This window comes from Octopus bimaculoides, chromosome 18 (assembly GCF_046866305.1).
Source record: "Octopus bimaculoides isolate indiv1 chromosome 18, ASM4686630v1, whole genome shotgun sequence".
Classification (NCBI taxonomy): domain Eukaryota; kingdom Metazoa; phylum Mollusca; class Cephalopoda; order Octopoda; family Octopodidae; genus Octopus; species Octopus bimaculoides.
Window position 1 is genome coordinate 14,492,291 of NC_142945.1, and position 27,500 is coordinate 14,519,790.

The 27,500-nt window shown below is 34.1% G+C and overlaps 1 protein-coding gene across 5 annotated transcripts in view; it reads right to left on the reverse strand.

Moving 5' to 3' along the window:
* LOC106878984 (octopressin receptor) overlaps positions 1–27,500 on the reverse strand; it is a 257,954-nt gene that overhangs the window by 108,013 nt on the left and 122,441 nt on the right. For all 5 annotated transcript variants that reach the window (XM_052974238.2, XM_089365828.1, XM_089365829.1 and 2 more), the window contains exon 2: positions 5,561–6,601. In XM_052974238.2, coding sequence (XP_052830198.1) covers positions 5,561–6,536 — 976 coding nt within the window. In that variant the 5' untranslated portion in view covers positions 6,537–6,601. The remainder of the gene's footprint in view (positions 1–5,560; positions 6,602–27,500) is intronic.

The following is a 27,500-nucleotide window of genomic DNA, read 5'->3' on the forward strand; positions in this document are numbered from 1 at the left end:
CTTGTTGGATAGATTGAAGGAGAGAGACAATCAATAATATATTAAATTTAGGTTGACGCTTGCATTTACCGTTGCACTGAATATTATACAACGAAATAATACAACAAAAACGATTCTGATATAAGATACTATCACTAACGCTTTTGTTTGAAGAAAAGACAAATACCGCTAGGAGAATATTAACTAACTCATGGAAAGTAAATCAACTTACATTACTCGACAAAATCTGTTTCACTGGAAACAATCAATTCTATACATTTTAATGTGTATCACGCACTCAAAATTTATAAAGCTTTTAGGTATCAAAATGATACCAGATTAGTTCTGTAGCGCGCTAATAGATGGCAGTACCCGGTTGTTTGCACAGTGAGAGCTAGCAGCTACCTTCATAAGGCAGTGTGCTGAGTGACATCGCTTTGTTTACTTCGCAAGTTATCTCAACGAATTTTCTATAGAAATCAGAGCCAACACTGAAAGTTACGACGTTTCGTATACGAATACATCTATGTAAACAATGCAATGGACGAGAGAAAAATAGGTATTGGGTGTATATGCATATTTCAGGAAATATCGCTCCTTCTTCAGCATCACATCCAACCCATTAAACATTCACGAAGACATTACCTATATAGCCACAAAATCTAGCGGTGTAATACATTTGTATATACTAATTTTACCATTAAACATTCCTGGAAATTGGTAATTTAATATATTTGGTAGTATACTGTGGTTGCATAGCGAAATATGATGGCACTATCAACTATTATATGTACGCATTGGTTATTATGAATGTGCTTAATATATAAAATTGGGATACACAACTGTGTAACATCGTTAAATTTAGTGGCTATTTAAACAATTGCTACCAAGCTTATTTCAGACTAATAACAGAGGAAAATTACTCTTCGAACAATGTCATATTTATACACCCAAAAGAGATCGTACTACTAATGCATAAATCGCTGCATATAAATACGCAACAATATGCAATTAATGCAATCGAAACACGTGTCTAGCAATTATTATGAATAAACCAACTGTAAATAAACGTAAAGTTTGAATGTTCAAATTCTTCATTCTCCTTCTTATTATACTTTACACTCTAAGTAGCCTGGAAAAGATCTATAACATCGGATGGGAGTTAAAGAAAATTTACCATAAAACGCAACATCTGAAGGAAACACCCTTGGCATTTTACATAGAGACATTCGGTATCTGCCTAGATATTATATCCCTCCTCTAACTATATATATATATATATATATATATATATATATATATATATATGCATGTATGGGTACAGGAAATCACCAACAAGAGAAGTAGCACAAAGAACGACCGACCCTTCATCAGTTGTCGACTGTCTATCTACTCTTCATTTCGAGCACTGAACGACAATCTGAGTCTTCGAAGACAGTTGCTCCCATAAATATCAAAATACAATTTTGGATTTATGGAGGTTCAAAGTTGGGAACAAAAGCAGGACAGTGGAGACATACAAGGAAACCGAATGAAAACACATACACAACACAACACACGCGCGCGCGCGCGCACACACACACACACACACACACACACACACACACACACACACACACACACACACACACACACACACATGTATATCACCACTGTAAGCAGTTGGAGCACTGCGAATTTAACGCGTACTTTGTTCTTTTATCATACTGAGTTCACTTCCACATGTAGAAAAAGGGTATCTGCAATAGGCCAACTTTCTCTTCGATGGAGTGAAGAAACGAGATTTATCTGTCAATCGATTAACGTGTTGGAATTCGAAGGTAAAGCTGCACAGTAGCCATTTTGACCCCTGTTCTTCATATCTAGATTTATTTTAATTTCATTTCAAACTTCAATAATTGGTGAAAGTGTGATATCCATATCAAGTTTCTTTACAACATAAAAGTCACTACGTCTTTTTCTACTTTACTGAATTGATCTTGATTACAAAAATATACCTATGCCTTCTATTTGAAGCCAGATTCAGAAACTATGACAAAAAGAACCAATTAGTATATATATATATATATATATATATATATATATATATATATATATATATATATATATATATATATGTATATTCACCGCCTATACAAAATTCTTACCGCTTTACGTAAATCACTCTTTCACGTAATCAATATTAACGAGCCAATAACGTTAGCAATTTTATTTATTTTTTAATATAATGTTATTCTAATTAGAACAGGTAGGTTATATATCAGTTCATTTAGGATTCGGCATCTTTCTTGCACAATCAATATTTAATTAGCGTAGGAATGGCTATATGTCTCTCTCCCTTTCTCCCTCTCTCTCTCTCACACACACCCACATATGTAAGTATGTATTATGTATTTAGCATATATTTTACATTTACACCATGCCACACATCACACATTCAGTTAGAGAAAATATTCATATCAAAGCTGAATATATATATATATATATATATATATATATATATATATATATATATATATATATATATATATATATATATATATATATATATATATATATATAATTGGATTGCACAATGCTGTGAACTAAAAGTGACAATATTTGCTGAATAATCGACTCAAAAGCGTTATGCTACATTAGTATATAACGAAGTGTCTTCAATCGTGCTACTACCAACTTTAGCTTAACAAAACATGCATGTGTGATATACTAATATGTATGTATGTCTGTATGTATGTATAATTATGTATATGTGTGTATGTATGAATAATTATGAATATGTATATATATATATATATATATATATACTTCGTAGATGTAAGATATATCAGTATAAGTTTTACTAGGTCACTGTATTAATGTAATAGGATATAATATAATAATTGACTTTCGTATATATAGGGTACCGAGTCGACTGAGTACCGAACGAACCAATCAAGAGATCAATGGCTTGCCTCGCATCACCGGTTTGTGTAGCGTATTTGTAGCTATTACATTACTAAGACAAACTCCAATTGTTCTCAGAAGGAAATCTCTTTTGCTGAGAATGGTAGGGTTTCATCCACAGAATTTTTTTCTTTCATTCGTTTTACTGACAGAAGTTATAAACAGGCTTCATGAATTTGTGATTCGAAAAAAAACCCAACAAAAAATGGAATTCGTGCTACAAAAGTGGAATACATGTAGCTGGACATGATAACAATAGAGTTTGCAACGAAGATGATATTCATCTTACGATGCACAAGACACAATGCTGACAATGCTGATGATAAGAGGAGCGTGATGTTGTCTTGGAGGAAGAGGAAGAGGTTGATTATGATCAGGGTATGACGAGGAAGTGAAGAGAAGCAGATAATGTTGTTGATGAGGCTCACGAAGACTATGATGCCAATGATTACCGGGGAGAGAGACGGTAAAAAATATGTAGCAGCTTCCAACTACTACTACTACTACTACTACTACTACTACTACTACTACTACTACTACTACTACATGATTAGAGTGAGTCTAGCAGTAAAGCAACGATAAAGGCATGTGGCCAATTTAAAGTAAAAAATATGTTTTTTGTTTGTTTTGGCTGAGAGTCGTAGCTGGTTGTTGAAGCAAGGTATCATCTGTCAACCAAGGATTCATGGGTTTCCCTAGTAAAATGGTACGCCGTGAAGTCTTTCTAATTTTATCACAAGGCCAGCAATTTGGAAGGCAGGGCGTTATTCAATTACACCGATTCCAGTAATTGATTATTTTTTTTTTATCATTTCGTTTCTGTCATTTGACTGCGACCATGCTGGAGCACCACCTTTAGTCGAGCAAATCGACCCCAGGACTTATTCCTTGGAAGCCTAGTACTTATTCTATCGGTTTCTCTTGCCGAACCCGATAAGTTACGGGGACGTAAACACACTAGCATCGGTTGTCAAGCGATGTTGGTGGGTGGGAGGACAAACACAGACACACAAACATATACACACACATACATACATATATATATATATATATATATATACATATATACATATATACATATATACGACGGGCTTCTTTCAGTTTCCGTCTACCAAATCCACTCACAAGCCTCTGGTCGGCCCGAGGCTATAGTAGAAGACACTTGCCCAAGGTGCCACGCAGTGGGACTGAACCCGGAATCATGTGGTTGGTAAGCAAGCTACCTACCACACAGCCACTCCTGAGCAATTTTCTCCAGGTTCTACTTCTAGATTCGGCTGTTGCGTGTGAGAATTAATGCGAATCAGATATAATCAGAGTTTATCGACTCAAAGCGTTCATTGGCAGTGTCGTTCGAACGTAGACCAGAAAGCTTTGCCATTTTCATTCCAGCTGTCTGTGCTCTCAATACAAAGCCAAGTTTTTCTCATCCTTTCAATACAAATCATGTAGACGCCAAGTTTTTCTCATCCTTTCAAGGTTGATAAAAAAAAGTGCTAGTCGAGTATTATGGTATAAAGGCACGTAGCCTCGTGTTAGGGTGTTTCACTCACGATCGTAAGACAGTGATTTCAATTCCTGGACTGAACAGTGCATAGTGTTCTCGAGCAGAACACTTCATTTCACATTACTCCAATTTACTCACCTGTAAAATTAGTTCCATTGATCGTCTTACTGTATTCTAAAATATACCTGTAAAGTATTAACCTCCCCAAAGTAGAGATGCTGTGTACGGACAAATAAATGATAAGTTGAAAGTGCTCTCAAAATGGAATAAAGTATTTAGTTGTGACTAAGAGAAACCTTCTAAGGTTTTTGATAGAACCCATCCTCAAGGAGAAAAGAGAGAAAGATATAAAACACCAAAACAATATCAACGAACTTAACTTCACCAAATGAATAAGTCAATAAATTAAGAAAATGAAAGAAAGCAAAGAGGAAACAATTAATCATTTTTGTTCAGCTTTCTTCGACGACGAGTTCCGCCCTAAATGTTAGACCATTAGGCTTCTTATCCTCAGGGCAAAATAATTAATTCCATTTGCGAATTTTGTGTATTTACCCCATACTAAGCTAAAATGGAATCTGATAAATTCTGCACTGCATGGCTTATATAATCGTTGATAGCATGAATTTTCATAAGCGGCTGAAATTCAATTTAAGTTCAAGACCAATGGCTTGCGTATATTCGAGGCACGAAAACACACCCTATTGATTTACTATAAATCAATGTTTCATGCAGATACTATGTCTGGTTTCAGTTAAAGGCAATATGCTAACCAATTGTTACTTTCACTCCTTCCCTTTATCCCATCTCTCTCTCACTCTCTCACTCTTTGTCTCTCAACATACGCACGCAGACATACACATATGCATTTCCGGTTTACCTCAAATTAACGTTCAAGATAACATTTTCAACAAAGCTGTATTGACGACTTTTATTGTTTTGTACTGCGAAATTAACTAAAAAATTATGTATATATGTGTGCGAGTGTGTAATTGTGCATGCGTGCGTGTGTGTGTGTGTGAGACCGTTCGCGTACGGTCATTACTCTGTTGAATCGCGTCTCTGCAACCTGAGAAAAAGAAGTAAATATTTGCAGTCAAAATAGGAAAGACAAAAAAGGTTACTTACTTTGAGCTGAGCTCAACTCTACATCGTAAGTTCGAGCCATGAGAACAGTAAAAAATGGCGTATAGCATATGATAAAACATGCCACGACAGAAAAAGTCAGTTTGATGGTTTTGATCTTTGATTTGGAAACACCACGACAGATAGCTCGCGGGTTGCGTGATGAATCTTTTTCCCTTGCGTCCGAGTAATTCTTCACTCGGTTCTCCGACGACGTTTGGGAGGAGATCCGGCATTTGATCGGCTTGCGTACGTATCTTGATGCCGAGCTACCGACTGACTGCGTGCATTCACGACCGCGCATGCTCTGCCACACAACGAAGCATATTCTACCATAGAAGAAGATCAACAGAAGCAAAGGAACAAAGAAGACGGAACAGAAAGCCCACCAGCTGTAGGCGATGTTTGCAAGTTCTGTGGTGAGGTTGGGTCGGCATAATTTTCCACCATGGAAATCGACAAGTACTGCATCCAGTTGTGGCAATGAACACATCAGGGCCAAAAACAAAGCCAAAGCCGTGGTCATATGAACTCGTCGATTGGTCCACATGTGGGCAGCAAGTGGGTGACATATAGAGATATAACGATCCAAGGCGGTGACAATGAGTACGAATGAAGAAGCGTAAAGTTCGGCGACGGTGATAAACTGATACACTCGACAGGCAGATATGTCTCCGAGGAAATAGACGTTGATTTTGAGAATAATAGTAGGAAGAATATGGAAGAGAGCTACGGAAATGTCTGTAACGCTCAAATACACGATCAAAAGCTGCATTCGAGTCAGAGTTGTTTTCTTGATGCGTAGTACGATTAATACGACTGCATTTCCGAACAGAGCCATGAAGCATAGAATACACAGGACCATAATTTCAAATTTACCCAATTCGTCATCGTATTGAGGAAATATTGTGACGTTGTTGTAGACACGTGTTGTTGTACTAATCCAAGGACGGAGGTTTTCTTCTGTGAAGTTTTCCATCTTTGCTTCCGATTAAGTGTGAAGATGAGGAACGTTAACGTTCGAAGAATTTAACAGAATTTAACCTGCAAAAATCCAAAAAGAAAAGCAGTATAAATATAAGATAAAATAAAATCAAGAATTAAAAAGAAAATAATAATTAAGAGAAAATATTTTTAAAAAATTGCGAAGAAATGATTACTTAAATTGTAGTTATTTGTAGTTTGCTGGTATGGTTTAGAGTTAATTGCAATAACGTTTGTTATAATTACACAATTAAACGTGTACATAAACACCCACTCTGAAAATATATTAATTATACATAATTTAATAATTATATAGTTACAACACTACGTAATATTTTTTTACATTATCGAGTTTAGGATGAAAGTAAAATACACACGCATACATACGCACATACACGCATGCACACACACACATGCACACACAAAGACGTATTCGCACACACACGCACATACATGCATGCACACACACACACATGCACACACACACATGCTATCTCTCTCTCTCTCTCTCTCTCTCTCACACTCACACATATAGACACACTCATACACACAGACTCAAAAGCACTAACAAAAATCACTTTACATAAGATAAGTCATAACGGATCGAACTGATAGTGTGTAGGACAACCAGCCAAATAATCGATACTTCGTATATTCACTTATCGCAACGATTGGCTTTGTGTAAATGATAATGACTTTTAATCCGAGATTATTGAAATAAGTTTGCAAAAAAAAAATTTCCACCTTCGGAAGATATATTTCACCTGTTCAATCTGCGATTCTTCTGTTGTAAAACTAATTTATTTTAACTAATAACAAGGGTTCTATAATTCATTGGGGAATTGTTTGTGTGATGTTCAAAACTTTCCTAGGGCGTTGTGTGATGTTCAAACCTTTCCTAGAAGTGTAAACTAACTTCATCCAGGAATTAAAACTAATTTCTCAATGCTCTTTGGTACTATTTTATTCCCAACTTGCGGTGCTGGGTTCATATCTGCCCACAAAATGTCAAGCAACATGAAATTACTCCATAATATTCTCTCTGATGGGTTAATACATGAATGTTTTCAAAGAAATTTAAAGTGCCTACGTGATAACAGTAGGTCTACTTTTGGGTCACGCTGTATATATATATATATATATATATATATATATATATATATATATATTTATAGAGGTTTGAATTTTCTAGAGCATTTTTCCTTTTTATTACGATGTGACTGAAAGAAATTTAGTTGATTTCTTTTGAGATCAGTTCACCACATTGTATTAAGGTGTGTGAAATTGAGTGGTGTGAAGTTCAATTTCTCAGTGACACCTTCACAACCTTAGTGTAGAGATGAATGAAAATGAAAGTACAATATGATAGCAGGGGTGAGGTCATTGCATCTTGTGCCATAACCCTTTGAATAGATGTACCGTATCTTATAAACCAATGAGGATTTCATCTTCAGTTTCTGTCGTTGTTGCTGTTGTTTAACCCAAGCTCAGCTCTGACTGAGTTGATATATGATCAAAAATAGTCTACCCGTGAACTTGCCACCTGTTTCTCCCCTCCTCTCTCTCTCTCTCTCTCTCTCTCTCTCTCTCTCTCTCTCTCTCTCTCTCTCTCTCTTTATATATATATATATATATATATATATATATATATATATATATATATATACAGGGTGGCCCAAAAGTAGGTTTACAGTTATTCAACCATCTCTTTCGCATTCATATATTAGCAGTTTAGTTCTTAATTATAAAAAAAATATGAAACCATTATTCCATGCTAATTTAGTTAATTGACCGTTCTTGTTTCTAACGGTCATTTAACTTAGCTATATAGTGTTATTCCTCGTACGTAATCTTAGCAATCAGCACAAGTCTTGCATTTGTAAAATGGTTCCCTGATGAGAAAATTATATGTATAAACCAGCATCTCTTACTCCTTTGGAGTAGAGTGCATATAATTTTGAAACATGTGTAGGAATTAAAGGAACTTATTGATTATATGCGTTTTGCTCCATTTATTATTATTCTCTATATATATATAAATATATATATATATTAATAGTTATCGCCAAGCCAACATGGCAGTCCAAAAAATAGGACGAATGCTGCCGTTGATTAGCTCCAAGGGGCCATCGCCTCTAGCTAGCTATGTGACACACGAACCTGTGTCCATTATAACCTTTGAACAGGGGAGGTCAGCCGCTTCCCCTTGCTGGTCTGGCATCTACAGACTAGTTTCGGGGTATTGCCCCTTATCAATGTAGAGCAGCCGAACCAAGCAGGGGTCATATATATGTATATATATATATATATATATATATATATATATATATATATATATATATATATATATATATATATATATATATATATATATATATATGACAATAAAATATATATATATGCATGACAATGAAATATTGGTTTCAAATTTTGGCACAAGTCCAGCTAGATCAGGGGAGGGGTTAATTGATTTCCTCGACCCCAGAGTTCAACAGGTACTTATTTTATCGAACCCGGAAGGGAAGAAAGGCAAAGTTAACCTCAGCAGAATTTGAATTTAGAACGTAAAGACGGAAAAAATGCCGTTAAGCATTTTGCTCGGCGTGCTAAAGATTCTACCTGTTCGCAACATTGTGACAATAAAGTATTAAAATTAGAAACGCTAAAATGGAATGCCACATCATATTATTAGCTTGAACGATGCACTTGTCTGGCAAGTGATTTGATGGGAGATTGTGTGTCGAAACTAAAACAATTACGGCATGGGAAACATATATTAGTCATTAAAAAACACAGAAGCTGTTATCTTCACTTTGGCATTCATTATTTGGTGTGAAATTTTTCGTTTCAGTGACTACAACCTGGTCACTGGTATTGTAAACAATAGAACTATGTCAATGACCCGTTCACAGTTACTGAAACGAAAAGTTTGATGCCAAATAATGGATGTTTAAGTGAAAAATCACAGTTTTGGGAGTAATTTTGAGTGTCTAATACGTAATTGCTATTCACGGTATCGGCCAGACTATCGGGTGTTGTTTCACATCGCTGGTCACAATGCGCTTCGCATTATTTTTGCATTCGAATGATGCCACCCCGCTGGCTAGGCAAACATGTCAATATTACCCCTAATCGGAAGGTTAGCCCATTGCAGGGTTACCCATTTACAGTTGAAAGGACTGGAGCAGCGTGAAATGAAGTGTCTCGCCCAAGAAAACAGCTCGCCGCTCAGTCCGGGAGTCGAACTTATGAGCTAGCGATCGTGAGTGCAGCACCCTAACCGCTAGGTCATTCGTCTTCACTATTTGCTATTATGAGTGATGAAATTCTTTAAATCACCCATCTCAAAATCGTAGCGATGATGTATATAGATAATGTTACTAAAATTTTCCATATATATCTCCCACGCAAACAACACAATAACGCAAATAATTTCGAATTGTTAGAACATTCTTTGGCTGTGTCTACCCACATATCATCATTCCAATTAATTTCTGTTTCCTAGTTCACCAAATGTTAGTGTCTCTTTCTCTCTGTCTCTTTCACACTTTCTTCTTCTTTCTCTATGGAAGACGCCTTATGTTTCACAGATTTACAAACATTACACATTTTCGATGATGCATTTTATCTCAAGTTTCTTCAGCTGTATCCCTTATATTTCCTCTAATGTTTCATAGAAACATTCTTGGAAAGATTTCTACGACGAGGAAAGAAAGCTGTTGTGATGTGGGTTTTGGGTTTTAAGGTTTGGAGTTTACAGTGAGAGTAAAGAATCGGATAGAAACAAAATAACAAGCACTTGGGGGGTATATTTACATATCGTCATACCATTTATATTTATTTGTAATCCGAGGCGTTTCTTGTAAAGTTGATATACCATATGTAAAAATACAATAATAATAATAATCTTTTATGTTGTATCTCCACTCTCTTTCCCGCTATCTTAGTCTATGTAATATAGATTTACGTACGTATGAGCAAGATTATGTGTTTACTTGGGTGGATGTGTTGTCTTGTTTTGTCTTCTCTCAACTATCGTGGTAAGAAAGTTAGGTTCAAATAGCTACCCAGCTGTTGTAAATATTGATAGATAGACGGCTGGCTGTGATAAACAAAAGGGAGGAAAAAAATAACCACGAAAAACCGAAATACTACCGTGAGAGCACGCACATACATTCCTTCTGTTCCTTTGTTCCATATGCATACATACATACATCAACTCACGCATATACACACATATACACAGATATTCAATCGCACGTGTATATATGTATGAAAAGCACAGAGCACAAGTAATCTCAAATGTACACGCACACACACGCATACACACACAAACATAAAAAAATGACTGTTACGTTAAATATATATCCAATGTATGCATATTTGGAAGTGTATGCGTGTGAATGCATGTATATATGACTGTACTATTGTATTTATGAGAATGACTGTGTTTTAATGTATAAGTCTGGTCCGTGAATATAGACACTGACGTTTCAGTTGTTTCATGTATTTATTATTATAATAAGGTGGTGAAGGCAAAAGAAAATAAGAAACAGTGCCAATCATCCAACATAAGATTTTATAAGAGTAGAAGTAAGAGACTGATAGAGGGTAGTAATTGTTTTTATTTTTATTTTACACACACACGCACACAAAGTCGGCGAGCTGGCAGAAACGTTAGCATGCCGGGCGAAATGCTTGGTGGTATTTCGTCTGCCGCTACCTTCTGAGTTCAAATTCCGCCGAGGTCTCAATAAACACGACGCCGAGTCTGGGAATCGAAATTGCGATTCTATGACCCTTAACCACTGGGCCATTGCGTCTACACACACACACACACACACACACACACACACACACACACACACACATATATATATATATATATATACATATATACATATATATACATATATATATATATATATAAATATACATGCATATATATATACATATATATATACACACATAATATACATACACACACATACACACTCATACACACAGAGGCAAACTTGACGCCCCGTTTCGATCCCAGTGCGTGGCATCTTAGAGAACTGTCACGTTACATGCTAAACTTGGAGCGGATAATCCATTTTATCTAACAACGACGGAGATCCAAGGAAACCATCAGCACAACCATCACCACTATACACGCACATAGACTTTATTTGTATATATTTATGTATCTATAAATATATATACCTATATGTTCAGAGCTGTTATTTCAATTCGATGATGGCCATCGTTTGTATGTATGTATGTATGTATGCACGCATGTATGTATCTATTTATGTATACACATATGTACTAAATCCAGGGGTAGATTTCATCGACTAAAAAGGCGGTGCTCCAGCATGGCCACAGTCAAAATGACTGAAGCAAGTAAAAGAATAAAAGGTGAAGACTGAGAAGGTGAATGACAAGGACCTTTTTGTGTGCACAGTCTGTGACAGACCATGTCTGTCCTTGGCTGGCCTCAAATCTCACCTGCGAACCCATGGAAAACAAACCTCACCCAGCTATTCTGATTATATGTCTGTGCACACGTTTGAATGTGGTGTGTGCCAGAGGGTTTGCAAATCCAATGGGGGTCTTAAAAGACATGTTAGGATCCACAATGAGCAGAATTTACTTGCAGGTATTGGTAGTGCAAATCAGAGGTGCAATCTGTGTGGGTGTTTTTTCAAAACACTGTCTGGTTTAAAAAGCCACATCAGACGCCATGAAAGGGCTAAGGTGTAGGTGCAGGAGGTGGTCAAACTCTGTTTAAGGAGTAGACAACCACCACCATATATATATATATATATATATATATATATATATATATATATATATATATATATATATATATATATATATATATATATATATATATATATATGTATATATGTATGTACACACACACACACGCACACACACACACACACACACACACACACACAAACACACACACTCACACACTCACACACTCATATATATACATGCCTCTACATACACATAAGCTAGAATAGATAAGCCTGCCTATCTCTGAAGTCAAATAGTGTTTTCCTATTGTAGATGGGACTTGATTACTTGACGTATCTCAGCATTTTGTTGAAGCATTACAGATAACTATGTCTGAAAGCAGAATGTTAAGAATTGGCAAAGAAACGAAGATATGAAAAGTACTCAGTGCTATCTGGATTCACTTTTAGTCTGAACCGATTCCTATTGATCGTTTTATTGCATTACATAACTTTACATTGTAGGAAATTGGAAAAGCTGTGTGTCTATAACAGTATGGAGCGGATGATTTGCTTTATACGTAAGATCTCAAACATTTATAACGAATCAGCTACTACAGAATTGGTGTTGAATATTTTCGAAAGCAGCTTTCGAATCAAATAGTTTTTTTCCCCTATAAAACATCAGTCTGATTCTATAACGAATGATAGCTGACATACAGAATGACTTAAGATAGGTGGATATAGACAAATACATCAAATTATAAAATAAGTATTAGAAAATAAAAATCTATGTTAGAGTGAAGGTACGTTTAGTGCAACATAAGTAGGATGATTTTGAAACTTTTTCTAACCTAATCAATAGTTCTTTTTGTCTTACGGTACGCCTAACAAGACTAGGCCAATAAGAATGTTTTCTAAGGTACTACAATACAGGACATTACCGTTTATTCAGTTATCGATTCAGCCAGCTGTTATTCATATCTGTACAATGTATCGATTATGTTATATGACGTGCCTTCTAATCCCTTTGTAAATAAACTGATGTACCGTTGTTAGAAAGTCACGCAGCAATCTTGATTGGAACTAACATGAAATATTATGCTTAATAATAATATAAACGATTTATTCTATTAATTTAAAATAGTAAGAGGTGAGATAGCAAACCACTAGATTTAACTAAAAGGAGATGATGAGAAGTGGCTAGAACGTTGTGTCCAGGCTGGTAATCAGTTGATCTAGCAAGTTGGGGGCTCACATCAGAAAGGAGTGGTGATGCGGATATGCATTAAAGTCATCAAGTCTTCGAAATGGTGCACATTCTCTCCTGATGATCCCGCAAACCTACTAGCGTCCAGTATACGGATTTATTAGCTGATAGCACTTGCATCTGCATTTCGCTTCCAAACACACACACACACACACACACACACACACACACACACACACACACACACACACACACACACACACACACACACACACACACACACACACACACACACACACACATGTATAATTCTAAAAAAACAATATCACATTACAGAGTTTGTGTCTTTACTTCAAATTAATGGACATTTTACTAGTAAAACTTCTGCTTTGTCAGTCATATTTACAGAATCTCAAACCAAGATTTATGAGCTGCTAGCAGAGACTACCACCTATTGAGATGCATATTTCCATACAACCGAACAGTTTGATTTATCTCACGGTTTGGGGTGAACATGGGTCAAAGACTGACGCCTATTGCCTACGATATTTCTCGAGAAACAATGGAGGTTACGGTAAGTGTACAGACAAACCATGACAACCTGTATAGCATTTGTGGAAGGTATGAATGACCATGTCGCTGGGGCAGAGCCTTGAAGGGCTTGCCTGAACAAATGGACACTAGTATTTATTCCTGTTAAATCTGGTATGTATTCTACCGGTCTTTTATTGCCAAGCGGCAATAAAACGTTAGAGGACGTTAACAAACCAACATCCCTTGATAAGCATTGGAGGACAAACACAGAGGGGCGCGCCACTCCCATCCCTATATGTGTGTGTGTGTGCGTGCGCGCGTGTGTAAATATATGTGCATCCTTTTATTCTTACTAGTCTCAGACATTAGACCCCGGCCATGCTGGGGCACTGCCTTGAAGAATTTTAGCCCAGTACTTATTTTTAAGCCGCGAGGTTACGGGGGACGTAAACACACCAACACCAGTTGTCAAGCGATGGTGTTGAGGAAACGCACAAACACACACACACATGATTGATTTCTTTCAGTTCCCATCCACCAAATCCACTCACAGGGCTTTGATCGGCCCGAAGTTATAGTAGAAGACACTTGCCCTAGGCACCAAACAGTGGAACTGAACTCAGGATCATGTGATTGAGATACAAACCTATTACCACACAGTCACAATTGCGCATATATATATATATATATATATATATATATATATATATATATATATATATATATATATATATATATATATATATATATATATACATACATACATACAAGGGTGTGCTGAAAAGTTCCTGGCTTTAAGGGTATCGCAAAAGGATTGGTTGGAGATTCAACCTTCCGAGTTCTTTTACAGGGCTTAGAAAAACTGAAGGAACGCTGCAATAAGTCTGTGTGTGGATCTTAGAGAGGAATATGTTGAATAAAATAAGAATTAACTGATCCTCCTGTATTTTCTTTTACCCAAAGCCAGGAACTTTTATGCACCCACTCATATGTCTCTCTCTCTCTCTCTGTATGTATATATATATATATATATATACACACACACACGACATGTTTTCACACAGTTTCGGTCTTCCAGATTCACTCATTATACATTGGTCGGCCTGGGCTATAGTAGAAGGCATCTCACTACGGTTGCACATAGTGGGATTGAGCCCAAAACTACGTGGTTGCAAAGCAAACTTCTCAACCACACCGCCTTGATGCTCGAGATATATTCACAGAACCATGCCTGTATATTTGTAATCTTTCTTTACAGAAGTTTTCGATCAAAACTGCACGTTGAAATGGAAAAGCCGTAAGATAACATGTTAGTGTGCAGAATTCGATATTATATAAGAAAAAAACATTGTAAGTTAAGTAGAATCACCCCCACAGAGCCAGCCACATCCGAAAACAAAATCTGTACAAATAAATGCAACGCAAAATACCATGAATAAAAAAAGGACAAAATGCTATTCAAACTGACAAGCAATAAAATTAATATCCATCTATTTAAATCCAAGCAGACGTTATCAAACGATGTTATCACATTTTATGATATATTACACGGAAGATTTGATATATTTATATACACTTATTTTTTTCCTTTTTCTGAAAGCCACGCTAGCTGAATGAATGAAACGCTAAATTTGAGAGGATTTATTAAAGTCTGAGAAATAGAAGCATTTAACAAAAAATTATTCGTACAAACACGTACAATGTATATGTATTTATCTTCACACACACACACACACACACACACACACACACACACACACACACACACACACACACACATATTTATATATATATATATATATATATATATATATATATATATATACATACATGTATAAGTATGTATATATGTATATATATATATATATGTATATATATATATATATATATATATATATACGTATGCATATATATACATATATATATTTGTATGTATCTATACATATATATATGTGTATATATACATATACATGTATTGTTTTATATATCCATGAGTATATGCTGGAATGTGCGTATAAAAGTTTATGACAAACTGAAATAAGGCAGGTATGTATAATGCATGCATGCGCGCGCGCGCGAGTTTGTATAACTGAGAATGTTTGTCTGTCTGTGTGTCTGTATGTGTGCATCACTAAAACTCGAGAACTACCCAACCGATTTCATTCAAATTTTACACATGTCTTACTTAGGCTCCATGCAGTGTCATGGGTTAAAAATAATTCAACTTCTTGCCTTATGTACATATGAATATATATATAACAATATAAATATTATTACAATACAATAATATTATTTTCCAGCGAAAATATTATATTTTAATAATATTTACATTTTTATATAAAACATTTTCTCTGATCTCGTTTCTGTTTATGCCTAGGGCTATTGGCCGAGTATACAAGCATTCAACCAGCGGATATTTTCAATTCAGTCTTTTCGTTAGACCTAGCTAATGAGGACCAATCAGTTTTACGATAAGAAACGTATTCTGAAAGTTCGAAACTCGAATACTAGGTTGTCTATTTCTCTGGCATTCTTCTTAGAGGTAAGACCAAAATTTGTATATTCGCCGCCCGCACATACTTTCTTTAGCTATTTTAATAGCTACAAGAAGTGCTGTGTTCATGTTAATAGGCCAATTCATTTCCAGGAACACCATGATAGATTAAGACAGTTTCAATGGTAATGCAAACCTGTGATAATATATAAGGCCTTCAGATCTAATAAATTCATTTATACATTGTCTCAATGGCTCAACTTTTAAAGTGTCTGCTTTTGATAATTTACCACTGCGTTTCTTGTTCACAATGTCATGACTTTTCCTAAAAGGCCCCAGTCATTAATCACTTGCCTTAACATTTAGAGCTACGTGTCTTCCAAGAATTTCACATGCATATTTCAGCTGGAGAATTCGTACAATAACACCGCTAGATTTCTGTTGAATAACTGCGTTTACAAATTTGCTTTTATGTCTTCTTCATCTTGTGCAACTTTCATGCGTTCTCTACTGTACAGTACAGAGCCACATTAAGTGCTAGCAATATTGTATCTTAAAGAAAACTGTTGAAATTCACTTTAATTTCACACGCATTCTTTGAACTTCTCTGTCACCTGAAACTATTTGAAATTGTTAGGATTGTAAAATGTTTGAAAAATTAAAATAATAAAGAAATAATTAATTTACCTTCTTCGCATATTTTTTCAACTATAGTTGAGCTGGTATTTAGGTAAACAGAAATATGTATTCATCTAGAGGCAGGAATGACTTTGCTTGCCTGATAACTTTTAAATAAGCAGTAGTATCCTGTCAACTCAGAAATAATGAGAGATACATGGTGTTGTGGTTTTGGGGGATTCTACTTTCCTCCACTAAAATATGAAAATTTATCGCCACAAGAGATAAATGATGATCTGCAAACCCATCACTCTTGGACACTTCATACTTAAAAACCCTCGCCAACAATCATGATTTCTACAAAACTTGTCCAACATAAGCCCCTTCCCCAAAGTGCACAAAATTTAATCTAACTTTCTCGCACTTATAATCTCATTGAGACATACGTTCGAAGGGCGCTCTCGCATAAGAAAAAGGCCGTTCAATTGCTTTTTTCCAAATGATCCACTCTCAAAGGCATAGCATTTAAATTCAAATTCTAGCTTCAGCAACAATATTTTAAAGTTTACCTCTCTTCTTGCTTTGTACTTTTCCAAGGTTCACTTAATTAAGAATATTATCATGCCTGTGCTCGCATTTTCCTGCTAACCTAGTCTTATTACAAGGAAGGATTTTATAGATAAATAGCAATTGTTATGGAGACAAAAATATAAAAACAAAAAAATTCAGTTCCTTCAAAAAATTTAAAACTATAGTTAAAAGTAAATTTTATACATTGACAACAATCAAAAATGCCAGTGACAAACCCAAAAAACAAAGGAGAAAATACTAATAAAACACAGATAGATCGAATGAAGCCAGTGAGAAATCTGTACAGCAAATCTGAGTCGACCAGTGTGCGGCGAAGAAGTTTCATCATGCTAATATTCTCGAGAAACATTGTAAGTTTCTTCATAGAAGAGGCTCTAGGTGCACTTGATGGAATTATTACAAACCAAGTACCACATGGCCAGCTTGAAATTTAAATATTGTCCAGTAGAATATTCCGTTGGCGTTTGGCATCTCTTCTGCTCTCTCCTTTATTGCTTTTGCCGCATTCAGACATGATGATCAGTAGAAGAGTGATAGAAAAATGAGCATAAGAATGACTGAAAATCGTTATGTAAAAGTTATAAAAAATCTCCTGAACCAAAAGATCTTATATAAAGTTTTATAATATTGAAAAGAAAAAAAAAAAAAGGATTTCTCCATTGATATTCAAATGCAAATGATCATTGCTGAAATCATTGAAATAAAAATATTTCTATAAAATGAATTTGGTAATTATAAATTTTTAATGTCTATTTCTAGTGTTTTATTAAATTCAAAATATATTTGACGAATGTTTGCTAATATAATTCAGAATCATAAATGTAATGCCAAGCTCTCGTATTTATTTTAATTATGAATTTTATGCATTTATTAACTTTTAGAGTTTGGTACATAAACAAATATAGAAAACAATCACTGACATTGCAATTATTGAATACATCTATTTTGAAAACGACAAATGAACTATTAATTGAGTTTAAATTTGTATATTTATGTTTTACATCTAAAAATAATCTTATTTTCAAATGGTCCTGGAATTTTTATTAAATTTGAAAGAAAATATCTTTTGCACTTTTACATGCACCCAAAATATCATTTTTGCACCTAAAAGTTGCATTAAAAACCAATTTTTTCACCTAAAATTCGCTCTCTACTTATGAATTATTAAATAAACATGCTTTTAAAATATTAGAAAATTGGAAGATTTTTAGATGTGCAACGCTATCTTCCAAGTTCACATCATACACACATCTACAATAGCCTTCTACAATAGCCTTCTACAATAGCCCTGAACCTACCAATGACTTATAAATGAATTTGGTAGACGAAAACTCTGTGGAAGCCCGTCGTGCACACACACACACACACACACACACACACACACACACACACACACATAGATATATAAAGCATAAATGATGAGCTTTACACGTTTCTTTATTTGTGCATTTTTGACTTACAGCTGTTTTTGATATGCATTAAAGGTGTGTTTATGGTTGCGTTTACCCAATCGGTCTAATGATCGATTGAAAAATATTGAACGATTTTAATAAATGCTATCATCATCGGAATATATACAGGGTGTCCCATAAGTACCTGATGGGTTTCAATTTTTAATAACCTCCTTAACTTTAGAAATAAATGCATGAAATTTTGATACAATATAAAGGACATAATGGACATTAATATGCATAATTCAAATTTTGCAACACCACTACATCCCAAATGAAATATGACATCGCTTAAATGGCAACCATTTTCGGCTTTGCACGGCCGTGCACATTCCAAAACTTTCCAGGGTCTCCGGTTTGTTGACGTAAATCCTCTATTTCAGGTTTCCCCACAAGAAAAAATACGGGGGTTTTCAAGTCTGGAGAAAGTGAAGGCCATTCAAAGTAGACCTCACATATGGTTCCAGCAAGATGGGGTAACTGCTCAAACTGCAAGAGAAACAATGCAGTTGTTATGGCAGTGCTTTGGAGAGAGAAAAATATCCCGAAGCGGCAATGAAAACTGGCCTTTATGTTCCCCAGACTTGACAAGCCCGGATTTTTCTTGTGGAGATAACTGAAAGAGAGGGTTTACGTCAACAAACTGGAGACTCTGGTGCAACTGAAAGAGAACATCAATTGAGAAACCAGAGAAGTGGGGTCTGAAACTCTTGAGGGTATTATGGTGCAAGTTTTGGAAAGAGCACGAGCGCGCGAAACCGAAAATGGCTGCCATTTAAGTGATATCATATTTCATATGTGATGTAGTGGTGTTGCAAAATTTGACTTGTGCATATTAGTGTCCATTATGTCCTTTGTAATGTATCAAAATTTCATGCATTTATTTGTAAAGTTAAGGAACTTATCAAAAATTGAAACCCATTAGGTACTTTTGGGACACACTGCACATGCACACATGCACGCGCGCACACACACATACGTATGTGTATGAATGTTTCTATGTGCGTATTATATTTGTTCTCTACCACCGCTTGATCACATCATTGGGGGGTTGGTTTGTTTACGTCCCCGTAACCTATTTGACAAAAATACCGATGGAATAAGCACCAGACTTAATAAAAGGTATAAGAAAATTATCCCGTTTAAAAATTGCATCTGTGCGCTGCTTTGTTTCATTCTGCCAATTTTCTGTTACAATATCTCATATTTTATGACCTTAAACACGTTGAATTCGTTCAAGAATTGAATTAGCTACAGGGCATAGACATACACACAAAAAGTAATTGTTCGCTTAAGAATATTATTCACACAGTATAATGGGTAAATGATAATTTACTACTGTTTTAAAGAAAATTATACTTTGTCAGAGTTATATAATTCATAACAATGTTGCTTCTTTTATATTTCTATACAGTCTAAGATATGAAAAAAAATTTTTTATAAAAGTTATAGAAACTAGTCTCAAAGTGTGAATCTGCATAGAATATTCATCCATTTTACTAGAATAAGCACATTATTCCCAAAATAATTCAATTCATAAGCTTTATAAATATTTATCATTCTATATATATATATATATATATATATATATATATACATACACACACACAACTGTATATATATATATACAGACACACACGCATATATATATATATATATACATACGTACATATATATGTATGTATATATATATATATATATATATATATATATATATATATATATATATATATATATATATATATGCATAAATAAATAAATATATATGTATGTATATGTTATATATGTATATGTACATATATATACTTGTATATAGATACATCCACATATATCTATCACCTCTGTATATATATATATATATATATATGTAAGCACAGACATAAATACCCACATAATTCTATAATTTTCACATGTAAAACTTTACTAAAAATGTTCTTTAATAATTTCCTTTATTTTATGTCTGTATGTAGAAATTTTAGAGATCTGTGTTTCTTCATCATCTAAATAAATAACAAAAGAAAAGCGCAGCGCACACACACACACACACACACACACACAGACACACACACACACATACATACATACATACATACATACATACATACATACATGCATACATGCATACATATATATATATATATATATATATATATATATATATATATATATATATATATATATATATATATATATATATATATTACTATCCATGTATATGTGTGTGTAAGTGCATAATTTTATATTGAATATATTCTTATGCACTGAGAATAATATGAACACAGGATTCAATAATTCGATTCCATAATATGTCACTAAATTCCGAAATATTTTTAGCTTGATACAATAGAAAAGACTTCTATGATATTGCATAATCTTCAAAACAGGCAAAATCCAATGTTCAGAGCAGAATATCTAGAAGAATAGAAAGCATAGATCTGTCAAATACTTCATTTGTTATGCTCCACAGCTTTTTCGGCAATCCATATGAAAACATTGTCAAATATATAAGAGTTAAATAACTAACTGTAATTATTAAATTCTTGTCTTTGAATATTAGAAAACTGTTCCTGATGAAATGGTTTTCATACCACATTTAAGTACAATGAATTATGTAATTATTATGTAGTTGCTATAATTGATGATATCTTAACGGTGGTAATAAACACATTCGAAGAGTACAACAAATACAATTTTTGAAATATCATGAAGATTGCTTTGCTTTGCTTTTTTTCTTCCACACACATACGTCCGTCCGTCCGTCCGTCCATCCATCTTTCCATCCATCCATCTGCATATACATACATTATATATATATATATATATATATATATATATATATATATATATATATATATATATATATATATATATATATATATATACATACACACACACACACACACACACACACACATATATATAAACACACACATAAATCCATATATAGTAAAGGCTCAGCCTGAATGAAATGAACAGCAATGCATATTAGGCTAACCACCGAGGTGCTCGCCTAATTCATGATCCCTATCTAGATCCCGATCTATGCTGTTGTTTGGGGAGTGATCCAGAGAGAAGTTGGCTTATCGTGAAGCGGTATGTCAAGAGAGACCCTCTCTGAATCTTTTATTCGCACATCAGTTATATAGAAAGAATCTGTTTACATTCTTATTTAATTTACAGTGAGGTTTTATAAAACCTGAATTTATTTCACGTCTGATTTACGCTCTGTTGGGTATAAATACTTTTAATTAATGACAAATCGTCAAAGGTAAGAGCATGCAAATTTGGTTATTCACCACGTTGTTAGCCTCAATCAAGTCTGTTATTGATTGGGGAAATAAACTGAGCGCATCTTCTCTAGAGAACGATCAAGAAACCGTGTACCTTCCGTTAGGAAGTTTCTTCACTCGTTTTCTGCACACCATGTGTATAGTGAGACCTAGTTTACAGTCTTATTTAACAAATAGCGGAGCTTTATAGCATTTAAAACTTACTTCAGTTCTGTTGATTTACATACATACATACATACATACATACATACATACATACAAACGTACATACACACATACAAACAGACAAACAGACAGAAAAACACACACCTACACACATGCATGCTAACATACATGCACAAATACATACATACATCTACAGCGGGTGTTTGGGTTACATTCGATGATATTTTATGATTCTTCAAGAATAACTTGATGTTTTAGTGAAATGTCAACAGCGTTATAGAATATGGAGATTAAAGTTGTAGTTGAGAAAACGTTAACTGAAATGGAGGACAGGAAGTCAACTGAATATTGTAAAAGAGTTGCCTGTATCAGAGTAATTAGTTTCGGTTGTCGTAGAATTTCTACGGCTTCATTAACCTCAATTTTTGGTTCCCTAATTACTCCGATTGTAATTCCACGGATTACTATGTGTAGGGCGCGGTCGAGAAATACATCAACCACTCTGCCTGCAACACCAAGACCGAACTCGGGCAAGATCAAGGAGGTGTTCGGAGATCTTCCTAGAGGCGCAGTGAGGGATGTGTGCACCAGGTACCGGAGCTGTCTCGAGGCCCTGGTGGAATGTGAAGGCTGCTATTGTCATCTCCCAGCCATAATCTAATTCATATTTGTTGATTTTTCAAAATGCTTTTATTTGTCGATAGGTTATTGTATTTTCTTTTCCTTTCATGCAAACTATCAAATTTTATCCCGAACATCCTATATATATGTCAGTATGTTTTCTTAATCATAATCATAAGAACTGTCTTCATGAATAAATATATATTTTTATATTCTAATTACGTTACTAAGTACTTTTAGACCTTTTAAAGACGTGATTTAATTGCAAAATGTATTAATTGCGAATAAATATTTGCGTTTCAATTTTTAAAAAAGTAGTTGTTATAAATTTCTACGTTTCCTTTTTATTTAAGTGAAGGTAACTTTCATAGATCCTGTTGTGTTTTAAAGTATAAAAACACTTGTGAAAACTACGTTTGTGGTAAATAACATATGTTGAAACGTGATTGTTGTCGCTTTTTGAAGTACAAGAATAAATATGCACCGTATGAGTGATACCAGATTGAGTATGGTGGATAGAATGAACGTGCATATCTGTTTACATTATCACGTGAATAAAAAAAGTCGTTTTTATACAGCCGAAGTCCTTTTGTGAATATCACGTATACGTCAATTTTGAAATTAAGACTAACAAGCCAGGAAATTTATTCTAGCTGATATATATATCTCGTAATCGGAGAAGGGATACACAAGTTGAATTGTAACTCATCGGTTGAAGAAGACAGAAAAAAAAAGAAGAATGTTGTAGATAGAGTATCTTCAAATTTGTCTCATAATATCGCATCAACCTCTTCGGGATTTATACTCCGATCTACGTTTTATTATGAGGCATCATTTTCAACACTTATTGCTCTTCAAGAGCAAATACAGAAACCTATTGCAGGTCGTAGTCTTACGTTTTGCAACGACACAGTAATGGAATTGCAGTTAAAAAGCAGTTCCAAGTGTCTCATTAAATTTTGTCATAATACCTTACTTTTTTGAAATCTAAATAATTTTTTTATAATTTTATATTTCAGTTGCAGGAGTTTTGATTTTATGATACCAATAAATTTCTTATATTCTTATATTTGTTTTTATGAAAAAATGTCATGTATATGAGCGTTGCACAAAGAGATTTTCTTGATAATTTATATGCTGATTTAGTTATAATATGATTTTAAAAGTATATTCAAAAGGATATGTGAGGTGTACGTACGGTGGTGCATGAAGCAGAAGTAATGGGCAACACTCACCTCCCTACTCACAGGCACACACAGACAAAGGCACATACACACAAGTATATATATATATATATATATATATACACATATACACACACACGCAGACACACACACACACGCACACACATATATATATATACATATACATACATATATATATATATATATATATATATATATATATATATATATATATATATATATATATATATATATATATATATATATACATATAATAATAAGAAAGGAGTTACGACGCAAAAACGTATATATTAAATGAACATATTTATCTTCTTCAATATATACTTCAGTATAAAGAATTCATTAAGAGACTTAATTAATCAAAATTACTTTACACATCTTCAGGAAAAAATAAATATAATACCAGAAAAACACACTCGGGTTAAAAATACAATCCGTTCATGGCGAAAATTTCACATACATATGTATATATATGTGTGTATGCATATGTATATTTAGATGTATGTTCAAGCATACATTCAAGCATCTTTTGCCATTGAGTTACAGTCTCAAACACAGATGTTTGCATCTATCTATCTATCTATCTATCTATCTATCTATCTATCTATCTATCTATCTATCTATCTATCTATCTGTCTGTCTGTCTGTCTGCCTGTCTATCTATCGTCTGTCAGTCTGTCTGTCTGTCTGTCTGTCTGTCTGTCTGTCTATCTATCTATCTATCTATTTATCTATCTATCTATCTATCTATCTATCTATCTATCTATCTATCTATCTATCTATCTATCTATCTATCTATCTATCTATCTGCTTATGTACGTATGCATATACATATACATGCAATATCAATATATCAAACTGATATTGTAGGTGTATAGAAAAGAAGCGTGTGAAGGACAAGGAGTGGAACATTTTTGGTGGATCTAAACTCCATTAAAATTCTTTAATATTGTTCCAAATTTTCGGAATATTGTTGGAATCGTTTATTTGAAAGTACTAAGTTAAAACGTAACATTACAGATCTTTCTTTTAGTCCATGAGTGTCTTGAAATAAGATTAATAACTTACGGTATAGGCAAGCCTTACAGCATATCTTTGAACGAAAGTTCTTGTGTCCGTATAAAAAAGCATTTAAAAGCATTGACGATTTCATTTTAAAACGAATCAGACTTTTTGGAAAAATCATATGTGATAAGAAAGTCTTGTAAAAAATCATTTCTTCACTTTTGGAATGAATGAATGCATTGATAAAAGGAACATTAAAGCAGTTGCAGGCTAATCCATTATAAGGTATATGTATAGTGTTATGATCTTGATACAATATATTAAGGCCTTCAGAAGAGAATTACCGTTAAGGGAGCAATTATTTGACGATGAATATAGCGATATAGCCCTGTCAAAAGAAATATTTATCAAAATAAGAGTTTTCGTTGTTGAAAGGAGTTTCTTTAAAGTGTTAACGACAGAGAAATATATTATAGTCATTATTATTGCTAATGTTTAAATGTCAGCGCCATGTAAGTTACGATGAATGGAAAGACATATTCTCGAAATATACTCAAGAGGAGTCCCCCCCCCCCCAAAAGACGTTCTTAGAATGAAAGGTTGTTCGTCCATTTTGGAGATAAATGTTAAGGAAGATGATACGTTGAAGGATTCGAATCTGTAAATGGAAAATACATGCAGAGTGACCTGTGGTGGTTGTTATTAAATAATTCATTTCACTTTTGCTCGAATAAGTCATCCATCAACATACTACCTGAATGACATTAGTCTCATATTTTGTTGTGGAAGCGGAGTACTCGAAAACTTTTAAACACACATATGTCAATATGTGTGTAAATACATACATGCATAATACATACATACATACATACATACATACATACATACATACATACATACACACACACACACACACACACACACACACACACACACACACATATAAACCATAAAAGTCAGGCAGTATGAAAGATGAATTTATTTATTTAACCACTTAATATCATAAGAATTACGGCTGTTTCGCAGCCTACGTTATATTATACACATATTTTCAGTGTATAATAAATTATTTTACATATATGTACCTCCATGCATGTTTCGCCTTGTAAAGAACAAATTAATGAGGATAAAGGAGCTCTTCAGTTAACCAGAACATCATGATTACACAAATGCTTCAGCCGGGTCCACGACAGGAGCTTTCTGTGCTAGCTACAAGATTCTATGATTCCATATATAACACTACAGATATGTATGTCTGTATGTATGTCTGTCTGTCTGTCTGTATGTATGTATGTATGTATGTATGTATGTATACATCTGTCTATCTAGCTTTCTATATGCATATTTGTGTGCACAGGTATGTCTGTATCTACGTCTTCATTTATTTACACATAATTATTTCTGAATGCGAGCGTATATATATATACATATATATATATATATATATATATATATATATATATATATATATATATATATATATATATACACGCAGACACATACATTTGTGTGTCTTCTCTTCTGCTTTGTTACAGGTTAATTGTGATTTATGAACAATTGGTGACAATAACTAATTCAGAGTGAAATATATATTATCAACGACATCATCTACACTGATGAGGATGAGGGCGGCGATGAGGAGCATAGTGATGCATACACATACATGTGTGTATATATGTGTTCATATCTGTGACTGAGTATGGGGGGGGGGGCTTCTGTGTGTAAGTGCGTTTGTGAATACATATATATTACGTATGTATTGTATGAATGCGTGTGATGACTCTTTAACCTTATAAACGCGTCAGCATTTAGTGAGGTTTCGATAGGTTTCCTTGTAGTTAATTGATTGACTATAACAGCGTAGTTGAATGGATCATTTATCGAACATGAATGAGTCATAACCATCGTAAGTTATAGCCAGCGTGAGTATGTGCATGTGGGAGTATGTGTGTGTGTGTGCTTATGTTAATTACTGTGTATACATGCATGAATGTGTAACGCAAAATGCTGGTAGATTCCTATATCAGCACAAATGAAGCGTTGCATTTA